The sequence below is a fragment of the Liolophura sinensis genome, chromosome 8 (genome assembly GCF_032854445.1).
Source record: "Liolophura sinensis isolate JHLJ2023 chromosome 8, CUHK_Ljap_v2, whole genome shotgun sequence".
Classification (NCBI taxonomy): Eukaryota; Metazoa; Mollusca; class Polyplacophora; order Chitonida; family Chitonidae; genus Liolophura; species Liolophura sinensis.
This window is the reverse complement of record NC_088302.1, coordinates 39,634,254-39,653,481: the sequence shown is the minus strand read 5'-3', so window position 1 is coordinate 39,653,481 and position 19,228 is coordinate 39,634,254. Positions and strand designations below refer to the sequence as shown.

The following is a 19,228-nucleotide window of genomic DNA, read 5'->3' as shown; positions in this document are numbered from 1 at the left end:
AAAGAGACTCGAATCTTTAAGATAATTTGAAGAATTTTGTCGAACAATTGTACAAAGCTTAACAGCTAATGTCAGTTTAAATCTGTTCGTTTTAATGTTTTTATTCACTTTTCACTGATCAAGAATGAAAAAATATGTTGTCCTTTGGCGGTATACATGGCAGACGTTAAATTTATCTGCAGTGCACTGTCAACACTTTTTTGATGTTATTTAAGGAATAGGACTGCCAGTTTTTTTGTGGATTCAGTGTGACTGAAAGACAGGTGTGGATTCTCTGAAAAATTAGTCATTTTTTATATGGAAGTGTCTACACCAACAATCATGCCAGAAAGTGTTGATGTGCACTGTGTCTACTTAATCTAGGTGTGCAAGGGCGGATACCCATGTTTATCTAAAGAAGAAGGCTGAATGGACTAATTCTAGTTATTTTGGGTATATTTTGCCTAAAACAGGTACTTTTTGGGCAAAATATGAAGAGCAGTGTTAGGTATCATATTCTGAATACATCTAGTTGATGTCCTGAAAGGGTCTTTGAGAGTCAGTGAAATTGTGTTAAAAATCAGGTCCCTGAAAAAAAAAAGATACCAATACATTGTGCTAAGCCATGTGAAAAGATTAACTGCCATATCTGAATATTCTAGCATGTGTTGGTAGACTACTGGATAAATTGAAAAGGTGCAATATCGATGTTGAGATGAGTGGATGTTACAGCATGCAAAATGGCATGTCAGAGCCATTTCCAGCCATTACATAGTCGGTTTTTCATTATTATTTGAGTGGCATGTGTACAAAGTGTTATAAGCAATGTATCTCTAGGTAGATTTACTGGGTTATTTTTGTATTTGTATAATAATAGCATTGGCTGTTGATGGCTGAAAGTGAATCAAATTGTAGTGTACATTTTGTTGAAATTTATGGGTTATTTAAATGTTTCAGCTATATGACAGCCATTTTGCAGTAATGATGAATCCACACTTTATTTTATTTTTGAATGTTGCAGAGCTAGAAGCTACATTGGTTCCCCCTCCAATAGAGGTAGAAGGTCCTAAATCAGATGATGATGACAATTTCCTGATCAGGTTTCCATGGAAACGTGACAGTATGGGGCGTGATCAGGGTGGGGCAAATGTAAACGCTAAGCCGGGGGAATATGTGCTCCAGACCCTCTTCTTGCAGTTTTGCGCTCATGCTGAAAAAAAGATTGAGCAAGTCTTGGCTGAACCTCTGGTGGGTTTATTTCTCTCTGCTTCATGGAGATTTTTTTTCCTTTTTTCTGTTTGAAATCTACCTTTTAATCTGTACTCAGAGGCTAGCTCTGCATGCTTTTATGCCACTATGGTTTTGCCAGCAAATTTTCAGTAAATTGGAAAATAGTTAATTAGATATGCACTACATACTTAAATGCATCATGAATAAATTAAAATAAACTTATTTTTATTTGTCTCATTCAGGAGAGGCCTTTAGCCAAATCCTTGCAGAGAGGTGAAGATGTCCAGTTTGATCAGGTCAGATTTACTCAAGTATTGTTGATTTCCAATAATTTATCATTGAATCCACCTATTAAATGCATGTTTAATGCACTGTTTCTGTAAATTTATAGGTCAAGTACTAGTCAGCCTAGTGTCAGGTTACCACGTCTAATTATAAATTATATTGCCTGCTAAATTGATACCAAAGTATCATTGAAAGCCAAGTAAAACCATCAGCATGTAAGCAAAGAGACTCTGTTGTTTCTTAAAGTTTTTTGTATACATTTATTTTTGTACCGAAACTGTTGTCTGCACTCTTGTGTATTTCAAGCTTCATCTTACTGTTTTTGGTGTATGTTACAACAGTTGCTCAGTGCATTGGGAAATGTGTCTGAACAGAGTCTTCCATCATTATTACGAACACTGTTCAAGTGGTATGAACGCCAGAACATCCTGGACGATTCCTTGGTTGTTGAGCCTCGGTCCAGACACAAATCTAAAGGGTAAGATAGCTGGCTACATGCTTTCAGTACTTGTGCTCACTGACTGCTAAAGTTGCTGTATTAATAACAGTAATTTCTCAGTGAAGTTATTTTCATTTGGTATTCAAAGTAATGATGTGATCATATAGTCTTGTAAATAAGTAATTTGTTTTATTTAATTTTTTTTTTATATAATGGCTTGTCACATCACCTACGTGTAAAATACCCAACAATATTGTTTATTTCTATTTTTCTTTTTAACAGGGAAAAGGACTTTCTTTGTGAAAGAAGAGACGTGAGTGTTTTGTATAAAATATAAGCTCACAAATTAACAGTATGTTGAGTTCTCTTAATTGAAACAAAAAGTTTTAGTTTTCAAGTTGCTGGAAACCAGTTTAATAAATTATGTGGCCTCGGAGTACATCTATGTTAAGACTTAATATGGAAACGTATTAGCACAGTTTATCAGTGTTCTGTTATATTTATATTCATTTAATAAAACACCTATGCACTTGTTGCCAATATATCACAGGAAAAAAGCTGTCTCCTTTCTGTTTTTAGTTAGCTGTGGAGTTTGTATATTGTCTGGTGCTCATCGAAGTTCTTTCCAAGGTATGTGATCAATACTGTTATAAATGTCTTCTGCTTGTATTCTGTTACGAACTATTGCCACAATATAGCTGCAGAATTGCTTGCATAATACTAAGCCATAACAATTTTTTCCAAGACAAACTACAACAGAATAAAATGTTTCTGAAAGTTTAATTTCCCAGAAAAAGGTATGTGGAAAGTTAAACTGATTGAATGTTTAGAGTGTACAAAGCTCAAGGGCTAAGTCCTACTTGAGAGAATTCATTTCACTGACCATTTAAATAGTTTGCATCCACTTTTATCAAACAGGATAGTGTGAAATCAGAAATCATCCTGTCACATTTAAATGGTTTGTCATGATAATGTTAAGGTAAGTTACACCATGAGCACACCTTGAGTTATCTAGACTTAGCCATTAACCATTGAGGCTTTTCTATCTCATGCTGATTTGGATTCTCTCATTTGTGTGTGTGTAACATTTGTGGAAATGAGGTGAAATTATAATTAGAGATTAGGGCAGTATTCCTAATCAGGTGTCAAATTGAAATATTCTCCAGCATAACTTAATACACCTATGAAGTACATACACATGAAACGGAACAAAGTGTAGTTCCTGTGTTTGTTTCAGTTGTCATTTCACCCTGCGGGCCATGATGACCTGGTTGGTTACATCATTACACAAGCTTTCAGGCATTTCAAATACAGAGATGGGTATGTACTGCTTTGTACTAAAAGTCAAAAATGTTGAGAACACAATTAAAATAAAAAGAATGAAGTGAACTGACATCTTGGCAAAATCTATTTTTAAGACACATGCATGTGCTATGAAGTTTTGCCTGAGTTAAGTGTTCAAGGCAGATTCCACTAAACCATTACTCACTTGTGTGAAAATTTGAAACATGATTTTAAAGCTTACTTGTGGACCTTATGAATTTAAATTGTCATCACTACAAAAATGTAATTCTAACACTATTGTGCCAATGTTTCAACTTCCAGTACCAAAAACTAAACATTGTGACAAAGTTTTAAATTTTCAATCAGAAATGGAACTGGCACCAGATGCTTGTAATTGGAGCACTGTGTGAATATTTGTAGTAACAAATAAAGTACAGATATTTTGTGTAAAATGTATTTGTATTATAGAAACAATATGATTATGATAACGACCATGTGTTAGAGAATCGTCCTTTTGTATGTGTTGTAATAATGGAAGCTAGGTGGCTGCAATGCTTGGTTTTGTTTTCTATAGGTTACATGCCTCTCCGAACGCTGGCAACATTGCCATCATTGCTGACCTGTATGCTGAAGTAATGGGTACTGTGGCTCAGGCCAGGTGAGATAGCAAAGAAGCAAAGCGTTAACTATTCACAACACTGGATTTACCATTTATGACACAAAAGTTACCTTTCAGCATGCTATATTTACCATTCACAGCACAGCAATTACCATTCACAACACAGTATTTACCGTTCACAACACTAGATTTACCATGAACAACACTGCAATAATTATTCACTATGCTGGATTTACCATTTATGACACAGAAGTTACCATTCAATATGCTATATTTACCATTTACGACACAGAAATTACCATTCACAACACTGGATTTACCATGAACAACACAGCATTAACATGTAGTTCTCGACAAGACATACATGCACAGTTCACAGCAATGCATTACATGTAACTGATATAGTGCTGGACAAGACCTACCATTCAGTATAGCAATAAATCTTCCGAAAAAAAACCCATAGAAAACAAAGGACAACCAGAACTGCAAACAGCTTAATGTCTTCCAAGCAAGCTTCTCATTCATTTTGTAGCTTTTGTTTTAGTGCAACAGTGTGCTACAAGCTTGGAAGCCTCATAAGAGGAATAATTTATTTATTTATTTATTTATTTGATTGGTGTTTTACGCTGTACTCAAGAATATTTCACTTGTCTGACAGCGGCCAGTAGTGAGGTGGGAGGAAACTGGGCGTAGTCCAGATGAGAGGAAACCCACAACTGTCAGCAGGCTACTGGCAGACCTTCCCATTTATGGCCGCAGAGGAAGCCAGCATGAGCTGGACGAACTCGCAGCAACCATAAGAGGAATGAAAAAAAAAACCTTGATTCTGCAACGAAGTACATTTACCAGTACTACATTTACCATTGAATAGCTAAGAAAACAAATAACAATATGGAATCATCGTCATCATCATCGTGTATGTTACTGTTAAAAAGAAAGGTGAAAACATTGGCAGTGTCTTAACAAGCTTTTTATTGGTGAGGAATTTTATGGTTTCTTGCTGCCTTGTTGCAGGTTTCAAGCTGTGAGGAAAACATTTCTGTCTGAGCTGAGGGAGCTGAAGCTAAGAGACCAGACCCCTTACACTGCACAGAGTATCATCAGTCTCCTCATGGGCCTCAAGTTTTTCAGGGTCAAAGTGAGTATTGATCTTAATAACTCTTTAGGATGTTGAGGAGTAAAAGTGAGAGTCTTTGGAAATGGTCTGACAAACACGTGTATCTCCGGGGGGTTAATTTTCAAAGTAAAATTCAAATTTCTTCATATACTGTCCATGTATGTGTGTCAAACGCCAGTTTTCTTTGCATGTGTTGTTGTTTTTTTTGGACAAGACTTGTTGCAAATTTCCCTCATTTCCCAAGGAAATTACCGTTTAAAACTCAACATTTGTGAGCAGTTTGCTGATCCATGTGTGCATTGTGGAATAATCTGTACAGTATTTTATGTGTGGAGATGGGACTAACAGATTCATGGCAAGTTATGATCATGATTAGCAGTCATGCATTGCGTGTAGTGATCAGACCAACCTTCATAGTCCTAAAGTGAAAGTGAAACTATCATTAACCATACAGTTGTTGAAAGTCAATGCTAGACATGACTGGAATGATGCATTAATACAGGAAAAAATAAATTTGCACAGTAGTCAAGGTTAACTAAAGATCATTTTAACCTTAGAAGATCTCTTTCAGACATATTTTGTGATATTATGCAAACCACATGATATGTGTAATATTCATCAAATACTGACTGGAATTCTTTCAAATGCTTGACAAAATTTCTTGTGTTTAATGATAGATGCATCCGATTGAGGACCTGGAATCCAGCTGTTCATTTCTACACGACCTTGGCAAATACTTCCTGGAGGTCAAGGACAAAGATATCAAGCACGCTCTGGCGGGACTGTTTGTGGAAATTCTACTTCCTGTGGCAGCTGTAAGTATATCCACCCTTTTGATTACAAATATTATGTGTCCAGAATTTCAGGATTCAAACATGTTATTTTTTAGTACTACATGTGTTATCTAACTGCATCAGTGTTACAACTGCCATAGCACATAAGTCCAAAGTATTTCATTTTATGATTTGCTTAGAGTGAATATTTACACAGGTTTCTTCATAAAACATCTTTAAATTATTTGTCAGTAAATGTTACATTTTATAAGCATAATTCACCTTGAATCCTACTGTGTAACATTGTGCTCTGGTTCATTCCCCTGCAATATCTTTTCTCTTTCAGTCTGCAAAGAATGAAGTCAATGTCCCTGTGCTAAAAACCTTTGTCGATATGCTCTACTCCACTACAATAGACATGGCTACAAAGAAAAAACACACACTGGTAAGTCAAAGTATAACAGAGACTCTGGTATCATTGGACTTTTGTGTTGCTGGATTCCGCTCCTGCCACATGAAGGTCTGTCAGAAACCTGCGGATGGTTGTGGGTTTCCTTGGGGCTCTGCCCTGGTTGTATAAATGGAATCTTGAGTAAAACACTAATCACATAAATAAATAAATTTGACTTTGGTGCATTAATATTTGTCAGCATTGGGACTGGGCTTTAAGGTGTCCTCCACCCATAAATCTGTCAAAAAAATTGAAAGACTAGTAAATATGACACAAAACATCAGTCAGAGAAACGATCATGGTATACAGGGCTGACCAATACTTTGCCTATCAGATCAAAGGTAATTCTGAACTCATAGCAAGATTGGACCATAATAGTCAGTTTTATGGTCTTGTGGGTTTCCCCCGGGCTCTGCCCGGTTTCCACCCACCATAATGCTGGCCGCCGTCGTATAAGTAAAATATTTTTGAGTACGGCATAAAACAGCAATCAGATAAATAAAAAAATCAAATCGCAGTTTGCACATCAAAGACCCCTGCAGTGAAGCTGTGCACTATTAACTCCCCACATTGCCTTTTATCCCCACGGTGATTTAGAATTCCATAACATGTGAAGTCACTGTTCTGCAATCCTGCAAACATACGATAAGCTGTCATAGTTGTGACAGTGTAATAATTTTGGTTTTTCTTGTTGATTTAATGGCACGATCTTAGCACGATATAATTAGAGGATAATAACTGTGTATGACAGTGTCAATCATTCTACTTTTTTTGCTTTAGAGTTATGTGTGCATGTGTCACATGACTTAAACATTGTGCAGTTTTACAAACTGCTAAACCAGGAGAGCTACCAGTATTCTTAGTATACCTTCTTCCTGATTCTGAGAATTTTAATGATTTTAGATATGATGTGCTTTGAGGTTTGCTTGGAACATGGGATGATATTCTACTGGAAAATTGCAAGTTTCAGCACCGAAAATAATTTTTTTGTAACATTTATTTGCCTCAAAAAATGCACTTTCATGAATGAAATTTGAGATCATTTGGATTACATTTGGTATTATCTTTAGTTTGGGCTTAAATCCTGTTAGTTTTGTGTTAGAACAAGACTTGTACTAAACCGTGGGGCTTTATTTTATTAAAATTTTGAATAACCTTCCACCAGGATGCACTTTCCACCATTGATGTCTGATTAAAATATGTTAAAATGAAAGTGAAGTTGAAGAAGTAATCATAATATATGATATTTATGATTATACTGATATTTTTGACTGACTTTTCATTGGAATGTATACATGTAAAGGGGTTCGGTTCACAGCTGAGATAATCTCTGTGATGATGTGATCTTGTTCTCAGGCTCTGTTTCCTCTGGTGACATGCCTGCTGTGTGTCAGTCACAAACAGTTCTTCCTCAACAACTGGCCATACTTCCTCACCATGTGTCTGTCTCAGCTAAAAAACAGAGACAACAAGATGTCCCGTGTGGCCCTCGAATCCCTCTACAGGCTCTTGTGGTACGTACACTTTTATGGTTGAGGTATGTGTGGCAGGACAGACAGTGTTGTTTGATATATTTCGTCTGTAACTTATGTTTGATATGTTTCCTCTGTAGCTTAGGTTTGATATGTTTCCTCTGTAGCTTAGGTTTGATATGCTGTCAGTATAGCTTATATCATGTTTCATATGATTCTTCTGTAGCTTAGGTTTTATATGTTTCCTTTGTAGCTCAGATTTGGTATGATTCCTCTGTAGCGTAGGTTTTGATATGTTTGATATGTTGCCCATATAGCTAATCATAGGTTTGATATGTTGCCCATATAGCTTGTCATAGGTTTGATATGTTTCAACTGTAGCTTATGTTTGATACGTTTCCTCTGTAGCCTATGTTGATATGTTTCCTCTGTAGCTTAGGTGTGATATGTTGCCCCTATAGATTATCATAGGTTTGATCTGTTGCCCATATAGCTAATCATAGGTTTGATATGTAGCCCATATAGCTTATCATATGCTTGATATGTTGCCCATATAGCTAATCATAGGTTTTATATGTTGCCCATATAGCTAATCATAGGTTTGATATGTTGCAAATATAGCTCATCATAGGTTTGATATGTTGCCCATATAGCTTGTCATAGGTTTGATAGGTTTCCTCTGTTTTGCTCATGATGTTATCTTTCCTCTGCAGGCTGTGGTTTTGCCCATGGCTTATATTTGATATGTGCCCTCTGTAGCTCATGATGTTATCTTTCATGTGCAGGGTGTACATGGTGCGGATCAAGTGTGAGAGTAACACTGCCACACAAAGCAGATTACAAAGTATTGTTAATAGCCTCTTTCCCAAAGGATCCAAGATCATCACCCCCAGGGACACACCCCTTAACATCTTCGTGAAAATCATCCAGTTTATTGCAAAGGTTTGTGCCAAGTTATTACTATATATGAAACATTGTGCGCAGTTCTGTAGTTATTAAGGACTTTACCTGTAGATAGTTGTTTCGAACTTGGGCCTGAAGTTCTAATATGAAGTTAAGACTGATACTTTTTTTTAATATATATTTGATATTTTTGTGATTTTCATACAGGAAAGACTGGACTTTGCGATGAGAGAAATTATTTTTGACTTGTTGTGTGTTGGCAGACAAATCAAGTTTCTCACTCCTGAGGTAAAATTTCTGTATTAAATACAATGTAAATTTCAAGTAAGGCTTTATAGATTGTTACATTTTGTAATATATTTATCATAGAGATAATTGTGTCATCATTAGTGACATTACAAGCTGTTTATGAATAAGTCAATCAATCAGTCAAGGAAATCTTTATTTAAATGAGTAAATCTGCCAAATTGTGGAATTTACCCTGTATGTGAAGGGGTGTGATTTGTTAATGACTTTCTTATGGCCTTAGGAAAAGAACATACATTCTCAGTTATGCTGTATCTGTTAACAGAGGATGAGTATCGGCCTGCGGGCTTTCCTTGTGATAGCAGACAGCCTGCAGCAGAAAGATGGTGACCCTCCCATGCCTCAGACCATGGCTACTCTGCCCTCGGGAAATACTGTCAGGCACAAAAAAACGTTTCTCAACAAATTCTTGACAGACTCCACAGCCAAGTTAATTGGCATCGCCCTGTATTACCCACATGTTCTGAAAACACTTGACTCGATCTTCCGCGCCCTTGACCTTCAGGTGGGGCGACCTTTACTGCTGACCAAACCCGAGAACGTCTCGAAAGACCCAGATGAAATGCTTACGTGAGTTTAACATGTTCTGATTACCAGTCTGGTGTTTAATGTTGAGATTGATTTTGTTTATCCCATATTTTCAAGAAAAGTGAAGGGTATTGATTTGGGCCTGGCTGGCTGTCAGTCTCTACATCTATGTAGCATTTATTTCTCTTTCAAATTTGCCGTTAAACCCCAAGCACTCACTCACTCTTTCAAATTTGCCTAATTGGGATTAATTTCAGGTAGAGGTTCATTTTGTGTAACCTCAGATTAAGTTAAAAAACCGCGCACCATCTAACCCGTGTTTAAGATTTGCATACGTGTATGTGATGGTTTCCTTGATTTGATTGGTTATTGCGTTTTGTGTAATAACTGCTTCAAATATTGTCCAGTTTTGGTAAAATGTATGCTACTTCATTTCATGGGACCTCAGGTCAAGATTGCCAATCAGCTGGATGTGTACATAATTTTTGTACATTAAGTGTGAATATAAATTCTCTGAATTAAGTTGTTTCTTTTAAATACAAGTATAAATGCTTACGGAAATCAATTCATCAAGTTTCTATCTTCACTGAAATGTTGTTTCAGTACTGCACTACACTGGATAAATAATGTAAGATATTTTACTTGTGATGATATTGTATAAATGTGTTGTATTCACCTGTGCCTATTGTTGATTTGTCTGCCTACAGGACTGACCGTAAGCCAAAGATTGACTTGTTCCGCACGTGTGTGGCATCCATCCCTCGTCTAATCCCAGACGGAATGACGCCACACGAGCTGGTGGAGCTTCTGACCAGACTGACCGTCCACGTGGACGAGGAACTAAAGGGGTGAGCAGGTTTCTGGACTCTGTGTCTTTGAGAGGTGGTAAAACATCTGACTTAAAACTTCAATTCATCTGTCACTGGTTTTCTTAAAAACTTCCGTTCAGGTGTACCTGCAATCTTGCTGAAGTCCGATAAAGCAGCCAAATTCTCTGTGGTGTCTTGTTACTAAAAGCATGATCTGAAGAAAACATGATCTCAGGGCTTTCATCGTTTGTAGTCATCCGTGTATTTAAACAACAATTCTGAGTAGTAAAGAGGTGTCATTCAGAGTAGACGAACTGAGAGGCCTGGATAGTGATTAGACAGTTCAGCATGTGGCTAATGTTCCAGATCTAGCCTTAATAAGATTTGCGCTACCGCAGGATCAGTCTACAATTCTCATATTCCTTTCTTTATGTCCTGTTTATTTTTTTATTGGAATGTTAGTGAATTAGTACTTCAAAGAGGCAACATTGGACGATTTTTTTTTCATTTCATTTCTAATGTTTTGTAGAAATGTTTTTGTGATATATGTATTATTTTTCATCTGTTTCCTTTGCAGACTGGCATTTCAAGCTTTGCAGAATTTAATGCACGAGTCCTTTGAATGGAGAGAGCAAGTAGTCCGAGGTTTGTTTTAAGCCCTCAATGCATTTTTGGGATGTAAAAACCTGTTATATGTATGTAATTGATCGTTATATTCCCTAAATTAGACAAAGTAATAATACTGTTTGTACAATTCCATGGCAACTGAAACATTTTTGATGTAGGTTTTTTTAACATAAAACCCATCTAGCAAACATTGCAATGCCCTGCCTGTCTTAATATTGGCTCTGATGTTATTATTATGACAAAACAAAAGTAAAGTCCTAAAGTTAACTTAATTATCCTGTCTCTATATTTACTCATAATTCTCACCAGACATCTGAGTGGTAATTTGTAAGAAAATTTCCCCTTATCCAAACTGTTCGCATTCCCTGAGACATTCTTTATTGTGGTCCTTTTTTGTTCATGCCAATGTTAAAGATGTGTTGATGTTTTTGTCCATCCATTCATACACGTACAATATACATGATACTTTGTTTTCATTATTTTAGGTTTTGTACAGTTCATTCAGAAGGAGATCGGGGACACCAACACACAGTTACTGGATGGAACATTACGAATGTTAATACAGCTGCTGGTGAACTGGAAGTCAGGGAGTCATGGAGTACAGACAGGACACAGCTTTAGGGTAAGAGCACTGATGACTGTCTGATTTTTGTGTTTTATCATCTTGAAGATGGCACCAATCTTGCTGAAAGATCACCAATCTTGCTGAAGATCACAATCTTGCTGAAAGATCACATTCTTGTTGAAAAATGAAATTGGAGTAAAAGAGAGGACTTCCGTATGCTTCCATGAAACTCCAGACGAAAGCAAAGATTTAAAACATTAATTAGTATTCTGAAGCGGTGGATTCAAGAAACCAATTTTTATCTGAAGTCACAGCCTCAGTTTGTTAAAGATTGGTCCAAATTTTAATTTCTTTGTTCCAAAAGTAAGCTTGAAAGTCATGTTTTAGATTCTGACAGTGTGGGGAATCGGCCCCAGTAGAAATCTTTAGACATTGTCCAGCTAAAGAATTTAGCGAAGAACTGTTTACCAAAAACTGTTTTTGCCTATCTTGAACTAAAAATAGTTCATCAAAGTCTTCACTTTCTTTGTCAACAATAGGAGAAGTTTGGTGACACACGGATAGAGCGGCCAAACAACTCCCCATCAAACAGGAGTGCAGCCAACCTGGTCGTGCTACATGAGGTGGAGGGCCTGGCCCTGGTCATGCTCTGTAACACACGACTGGTCACGCGCAAACTGGCGCTCCATCTGCTCAAGGAAATCAGGACAATCGTCTCCACCACAGGCTCCAGTCTGGTGAGATGCCTGACATTTCTAACATTTCTATAAAATATCTGTGAAGAATTTTAAACCAATCTGAAAAAATACTTTCATGGTGTCTCTCTGTCTCATTGTCTGTGGTCCACTTCATGTGGTCATTCGTATCATGTCTGCAAAATATTTGTGAAAAACTTTAAGCGAAACTTTGCATGTACGTGGAGTAAATGTAAGAAGACAGTGTACAAACTGTGTGAGATGACATGTTTTACTGGTGTCTGTCTCCCTGTCTCTTGTACACATTTAGGACATTTATTGAAATGTTTCTGATAAATTTTAAGCTAAACCTATGCCACATGCATTTAGGAAAGCATTCCAATGGTGATTGTGGAAGATGGTATAATATGATGATGTCTGTCTGTCTGTCTGTCTGTCTGTAGGTGTGTGAACCATGCCTGATTGATGTCATGGACAAAGCCTGTCCTCTGGTCCTGGAGAAATTACTAGCTCTATTGCCTCACAACGAAAAGGTACGAGACCTTTCCTATAAACTTCATTGTTTTACATACGAGGTCATAAGACATTTTTTATACAAAATTTCTTCAACATTTTGATAAGTTTAAAAATTATCTGAAAATTAGCCCAGTCTCTGGCTACAATTATTCTGGATGTGTTTGAAATTGGCCTGAAAGTCAGGCCATGCGGTAGTTTCATGTATGATATTTTTGTGGACCAGAGCATCTCAGTTTGACCTGATTTTGTATGTAATATCTTAAAATCTATTTTGATGAATGCTGTTGCCCAAGCTGACTTTGCGATATGTGTAGTGTTTTTATCCATAGGCTGTTGTTCTGATGTCCCCTAATATTGATCTGACATGGGTCATTGATCGCTCCTCCTCGGTCTGGCCTAACAACCACAGTGACACGACCTCTGACCCAGCACGCGCAGGTACAGCCTCTTCCCAGTCTAGCTTCAGTAAGCTCGAGATCTGGATGTGTGTTTTGGCTGAGCTGGTGACCAATGAGTTCGCTCGTGGCTCCTGCCCTCATGCTGTCAGTCATGCCTGGCCAATCGTCTTTGCTCGTCTGAGTGCACTCTTCCAGCATGTGGATCCCAGGTACTAAAAAAGCCTGTATTCTTTTCCATGCACTGCTTTTTTTTTTTTTTTTTAACTATTACCAGTTAATCAGTGTCTTTTAAAAAAGCTACAAGAAGCTTTTTGCCTTTTTGGTCAGCTTTCTCACTGTTGTGTATCTTATAGTGTAAAGGGAAAACAAGATTTCTAGTTAATACTGTTGGTACATGCAGTTTTTACTGCACTTCAAGATAGGCTAAGCTAATTACATTTTTAAGAACACATACATACTACATTAGAAAGATAAAAACCTTCAGGAGTTTTCAGGTTGTAGTTCAGCAAAATTGCGTTCCTGACACATCCTAATATGACCTAGTTATGGATTCTTCTGTGCCTTTGTGAAGTTATTGCTCATATACAGTGTATTTATCTTTAATGTTAACATCCATTGTGCTTGGCAGCTTATTGACCAATGAGACAAGAGCATCCTCTATTCTGCGGTCTGGCAGCAAGAAGGTGACAACTGAACGTGACCTTCACATGAACCTGTGGAGGAACTATGTGGTGATGGCATGTTGTATTGCTCAGAAAACTTCCATGGTGCCACACAGGTGTGCCTCACCTGAACTCAGGTAAACTGATCACTGTATTTTGTCGGGTGTGTGAATTGAAAGAAAACAAAAAAACTGAATTATGCACCATAATGGTGGTGTAGGACATCAGTAATGGTCAGTTACATTTTAACATTTGGTTCATTGCCAAAAAGTTCTTAAGGTAGGCGATAATCATTTTTTTCACTCTTCAGGCAGGGAAAGTTGTACTGTAACAAGCTGTCCATGTCTTAAAGCTGCACCATGTATTGTTGCAGAGTGATTAATAAAAGCAGATTCAGCTATAGTTTTTAATCTTTCCCCAACCTTTACTTCAGTTTTTGCTATTGTTTTATAAGGCATATATCATATGTTAGAGAAGGGGCTCTTAATGCTCTTTTGGTTGACAACCAGCCTTTGATTACTGGTATTGCAAATTCCTAACTAGTTTTTGTTGGATTGCCTCCTGCTGAGGTGATAAAGCATGTTCAGTATTTACTTGGCGTGCATGATTTGTCGTTTGTAAACTTGATTACATTCATGAGTGAAATATTCTTAAGCTTTGCGTAAACATCACTCAGTTGAAACTTCAGATTTGGTTGAATGCATTACATTTTAATAACACGCATAGATATGTATTACATTGGAAATCAAAGAATAAACGTGCAGAAGTTTTTATGTCGAAATTAAAAATCATTGCCTTCTTGACACATGCTAATTTTGTGGGAATTTATGAACGGGTTTCATTTTACAATTTGTTTATGGATTAAGTCAGACGGCCATATAAGCCGTGTGATATGTATTTCAGCTCTTCCCCAGAGAGTAACAGTTCTGACAAGTCTGAGGGGCGTCAGACGACCAGCTCCAGTACAGCCACCAGCCTCTTCCACATGCTCGTCCCCCTCATGAAATGTGATTGTGCTGATATGAGGGACTCCATTGTCAACGGACTGGGACACACCAACTCTGATGTCTTCAGGTATGTAGGCCAGGTTATACTGTAACAAGCTGTCAGTGTTATATGCTGTACAATGACAATATAAGATTAGAACAAGGCTAAGAGCCATTATGAGCCTAGCCTCAAGTAAACTTCATCTCAGTATCATAAAACACTCTAGCTGCGTTTTTTATGAAGCAGCAGCAATATGACACAATGTTCTTGATGATACATAGTTAAGACATACAACTCCATAGTAAATGAGACTGACAGAGCCTTGTGACAGCCTTTTAAAACATAACCCAGTTGTTCAAAATTGTGTTAAGTACTAAGCCTGTTTGTAGCTTTACTCTGGATGAAAATCTCATAGGTTATGTAATATAAAGACTTAACTTTGAGTGCACTATTGAATGGTATGTCTCTGCATATGCTGACCCATGACATCTGATGTGTTTATGCAAGATCAAGTAGTGATTTGTTGTGTCCAACATTGAGAAGAAGTACTATTAGTTTAGTGTTATTTATGACCCTGATAATGGTAAATATTATTTTTATTATTTAATATTTGTTTAAAGTGTGCTAAAAATTCTGATTTCTCTGATGTATATGAAGTTGAAGCTTTGTATCAAACTTTCTGCACTCATTGCTTCCCAACAGAGAATTGGTGGAAGAGTTACTTCCCTTCCTGAAAGAAGCTATAGACAAGAAACAGGACAACATCAAGAGGAGACGGAAGAGAGATTTACTCAGAGTTCAGCTGGCGCGCATTTTTGAACTCATGGCAGAAAACAGAACATTTGCTCAAACGTAAGTCACCATTATTGTTGATGAGCAGTCGACTTTGACACACAGGCAGATGGGAATAAGAATGTCTTACAGCAATTGATTAGCCTTTCACCAGTGAGGAATGGAGGCTAAAATCCTGCCATGTTTGCCTTTTAATCCATAGATCACACCTAGGACTCCTTGGGTCAGTTAGACCATAATTCTCAGACAGGGAATGTGTTCCCCTGCCTCCGTTGTTCTTGAGCTTAAAGTGGCAGAAAGAAATCACCAATAATCTTACATAAAGTTTTTTTTTAGTTCCATTCTCGAACAGGGAATTTTCAACATTCCAGTGTCACCATTGTTCTTGATCGCAATATGTGATCAACAGAAATCTCTTGAGTAGTTTATAATGAAGTTTGCTGGAGATTTGCCTTCCACGAATACAACTGGTGTTATGTGAAAAAGTTAGCAATTATTACTTGCCAAAGGTCACTGGTTTAGTAAGGGCACTTGCCACCATTTTTCATGTACAAGTGAACAGTTCTTGAGCATGGTGTTCAACAGGAACTCTGGGGTGATTGACAAAGAGAAGCACTGTCTTATTGGAACATTTGTGGACTACATTGATGGGGCACGTCAGTACTTGGAGGGGGAGAGTGACAGAGACTTGCCCATCCTGCAGGAGATCCGACTTCACTTCAGCGGTTTTGTCCATTACCTCATACGCAATACCCCACGTAAGTAGCCTGCTATGTTAAAGCCTTCTGGACCAGCAGGTCTATTATTCCACACTTGGAGGAAAATGAGGGGTAATAATTTCTTTCAGTCTACCACGCTTTAGTTTTAGTACAGTTTTTCCTCCAAATATTGTCTGATATTGTGTTTTGGTACAATTTTGTGTACAGATTCACCTTGTGGAACGCCATATCAAATTTGAAAAACTGCCGGAATTGTGCCAAAGATTTTTGCTGTTGAATGATTTCCTGGATTTTGATTGGTTGTTGGTACATTATCTCTGCAGTAACTCCCATTTGGGTTAAATTTGGTGTGTATAATTTGTTTTGCGTCCCTTCAGACCAAGGTCAGCGTCTCCCTTGCTCCATACATGCATGTTTTACAGCATGGTATATGGGTTCTCTGAATTCCCTTGTTCATTTTAATGAGCCTTCTAATCTGTACTGATTAGCTAAGTCTGGACATTGTTTATAATCAGATGGCTTATATTGTGTAAACACAACCTTTCAAATATTACTTTGTCTGAGCAACAAATTTTTTAATTTGGGATGAAAAATAAACCACTGATTTGCTTTAGTGTTCTGAGAATTTCCTTACCATAGGAATTGAGTCAGTGATAATTAATGCAGTGATTAATCAATTCTTTCAAATAGATCTGCAGAGTGTATTTTATTGATCTATTCATATGGTATTGATTCTAGTGTTAAGACTCTAGTGTGTGTGTAGCTAACAATGGCTTGTGTTCTTCTTCAGCTGAGTTAAGGGAAACCCTACTGACCAGGGAGTTACGCTATAGCCTGTTTCACCTGTTTGCCAGCTGGAGTGGCAGATTCTGTCCTACATTCGGCTCCATTGACAGACGGTAAGTTTACCATATGTTTGATTTGTCCACCTTTCGTGCTTATCTACAGATACAGTGGGGACATCTTCAAGGTGGATGTGCCTGTGTGTAAATCTATTTGTGTGATATCTCCAAAACTAATTTAGTAAAACTATTTAAATTTCATTCACACTTTCTTACAACTTTCGCCATGATCTGTATTGTTATTTTTTGATTTTCATTTTTACACATTTTATACTCCAGTTCAATGTTCTTGTAAAGTATAGATTGGCACGACATACATTCGCTCAAAATTTTTTAAATGGTGATACTTGACTCACAAATTCACATTGCAGTAAGAGGTATTAAAGCTTTCTTGTTTTTTTTTTATTACGTGTTGATCAGACTGGTGAAGGAGGAGAGTTGCTCTGACCTTGAGCTGTCGGCCGTCCGTGCCATGTCCTCTGTGCTCTGTTGTGGACCAGTGTTTGACCCCAGCGGCTTGAACGATGATGGTTATGTCTACCAATGGTTGGACAATCTTCTCAAGTCACATGATGAGAAGGTACGTCTGTGTTGATCTGGGTCCATTTGGTAAACAATCTTTATGTCTTCAGAGGTATGGATCTTTCGATACAAACTATCATCTCCGTGCTCTGTTTTAGAAGTTGATACTAAGTTTATTGCATCAGATTTTTAATACTATATCTGTAAATGTTAAGGTGATAGTTTGAAAGAAACTGTTACACAGTTAGTAAAGAACATGGGTACCAGTTTCATCAAGGTAAACTATGCATTTAAGTGAAAGTATTATATTTCCCTCAATTTCTTAGCAAGTTATATTCATAAGAACCAGAAATTAGAGAGATATAATACAGAATAATGTTGATCTGCCTGTACTGGATCATTCTATTTTGGGGACTTCCTTTTTGTTTACATGTTATTTACCTAACAAACATTGGATAAATTTCCCACTAATAAGTTTTTTTTTTTATCTTTTTTAAGTGTTAACAATCTGTTGTACCATTATGAATGTTATCCAGCCAAAATGATATCATCCAGGTTAGATGGTGCATGCAGCCAGGTTCCATTTAGGAAGACATTTTAAACAAGTATACTTACAAACATATTTATCATTTCTACCAAAAACGCATGTTCTCTAGATTTTATGAGACAAAACAATGCAAGACTTGGTTTTATGGGAAAATCTTCAGCCTCTCATTGGGTGTGAGAGACTTGGATACACGTTATTAAGTTTCCGGTCACATTGTTTCTGTTGGATGCTCTGTACACAGTTCCAGTACAAAGAACTGTACTAGGAGTTATACAGCTGCTAAATGTGGATGCATCACCATGTCAGTTGTAGTTTGTTGTATGTGGACGCGTCACCATGTCAGTTGTAGTTTGTTGTATGTGGACGTGTCACCATGTCAGACATGTTTGCTGTATGTGGACGCGTCACCATGTCATTTGTAGTTTGCTGTATGTGAACGCGTCACCATGTCAGTTGTAGTTTGCTGTATGTGGATGCGTCACCATGTCAGTTGTAGTTTGCTGTATGTGGACGCGTCACAATGTCAGTTGTAGTTTGCTGCAGTGGTGTACAGCTCATGTAATGTCATCAGTTACTAGTTATTGCTGTATGATCTACAACTTGCAGATATGTTTATAGTTGCAGTATGCTGTGAGAAGTACAGCTCAGAAAGATTTGCTGTATGAACTAGAATGTGGATAAATAATATCTTTTCTCATTTGCTGTATGAACTACAGCTTACCCCCAGTATTTCAGTGGCTGCAGTAGGAAACTACGGCTATTCTCACCAGTTACTGATTGTTGTAAGAACTGTTAAGCTCTTCTCATCATGTCCGTTGTTGTTTGTGGAAAAGAACCATATAGCAGCTTATCTGATTACATCAGTTACTGTTTGCAGAAAGAACAAACAACAGCTCATCCAGTTACATGTATGTCAATTGCTGTTTGCTGTAAGAACCATAGCTCATCCCATTATATCATTAGCTGCGTGCTGTAAGAACCATAGCTCATTTCATTAAGTCAGTTGTTGTAAGAACCAAAGCTAATCCCATTATGTCAGTTGCTGTGTGCTGTAAGAACTATAGCTCATCCCATTATATCAATGGCTATGTGCTATAAGAACAGTAGCTCATCCCATTATGGCAGTTGCTGTTTGCTGTAAGAACTGTAGCTCATCCTATT

At 37.3% G+C, this 19,228-nt stretch overlaps 1 protein-coding gene across 1 annotated transcript in view; it reads left to right on the top strand.

Annotated features, from left to right (window-relative positions):
- LOC135473509 (protein furry-like) overlaps nucleotides 1–19,228 on the top strand; it is a 48,147-nt gene that overhangs the window by 449 nt on the left and 28,470 nt on the right. Inside the window, 26 exon segments of the mRNA XM_064753359.1 lie at nucleotides 1,001–1,227; nucleotides 1,452–1,505; nucleotides 1,836–1,972; nucleotides 2,216–2,246; nucleotides 2,513–2,563; nucleotides 3,171–3,253; nucleotides 3,792–3,875; nucleotides 4,851–4,974; nucleotides 5,631–5,768; nucleotides 6,073–6,171; nucleotides 7,534–7,691; nucleotides 8,435–8,591; nucleotides 8,760–8,840; nucleotides 9,124–9,428; nucleotides 10,094–10,234; nucleotides 10,773–10,840; nucleotides 11,308–11,444; nucleotides 11,927–12,124; nucleotides 12,526–12,615; nucleotides 12,928–13,205; nucleotides 13,625–13,795; nucleotides 14,562–14,732; nucleotides 15,348–15,497; nucleotides 16,023–16,195; nucleotides 16,947–17,055; nucleotides 17,419–17,578. Coding sequence (XP_064609429.1) covers nucleotides 1,001–1,227; nucleotides 1,452–1,505; nucleotides 1,836–1,972; nucleotides 2,216–2,246; nucleotides 2,513–2,563; nucleotides 3,171–3,253; nucleotides 3,792–3,875; nucleotides 4,851–4,974; nucleotides 5,631–5,768; nucleotides 6,073–6,171; nucleotides 7,534–7,691; nucleotides 8,435–8,591; nucleotides 8,760–8,840; nucleotides 9,124–9,428; nucleotides 10,094–10,234; nucleotides 10,773–10,840; nucleotides 11,308–11,444; nucleotides 11,927–12,124; nucleotides 12,526–12,615; nucleotides 12,928–13,205; nucleotides 13,625–13,795; nucleotides 14,562–14,732; nucleotides 15,348–15,497; nucleotides 16,023–16,195; nucleotides 16,947–17,055; nucleotides 17,419–17,578 — 3,575 coding nt within the window.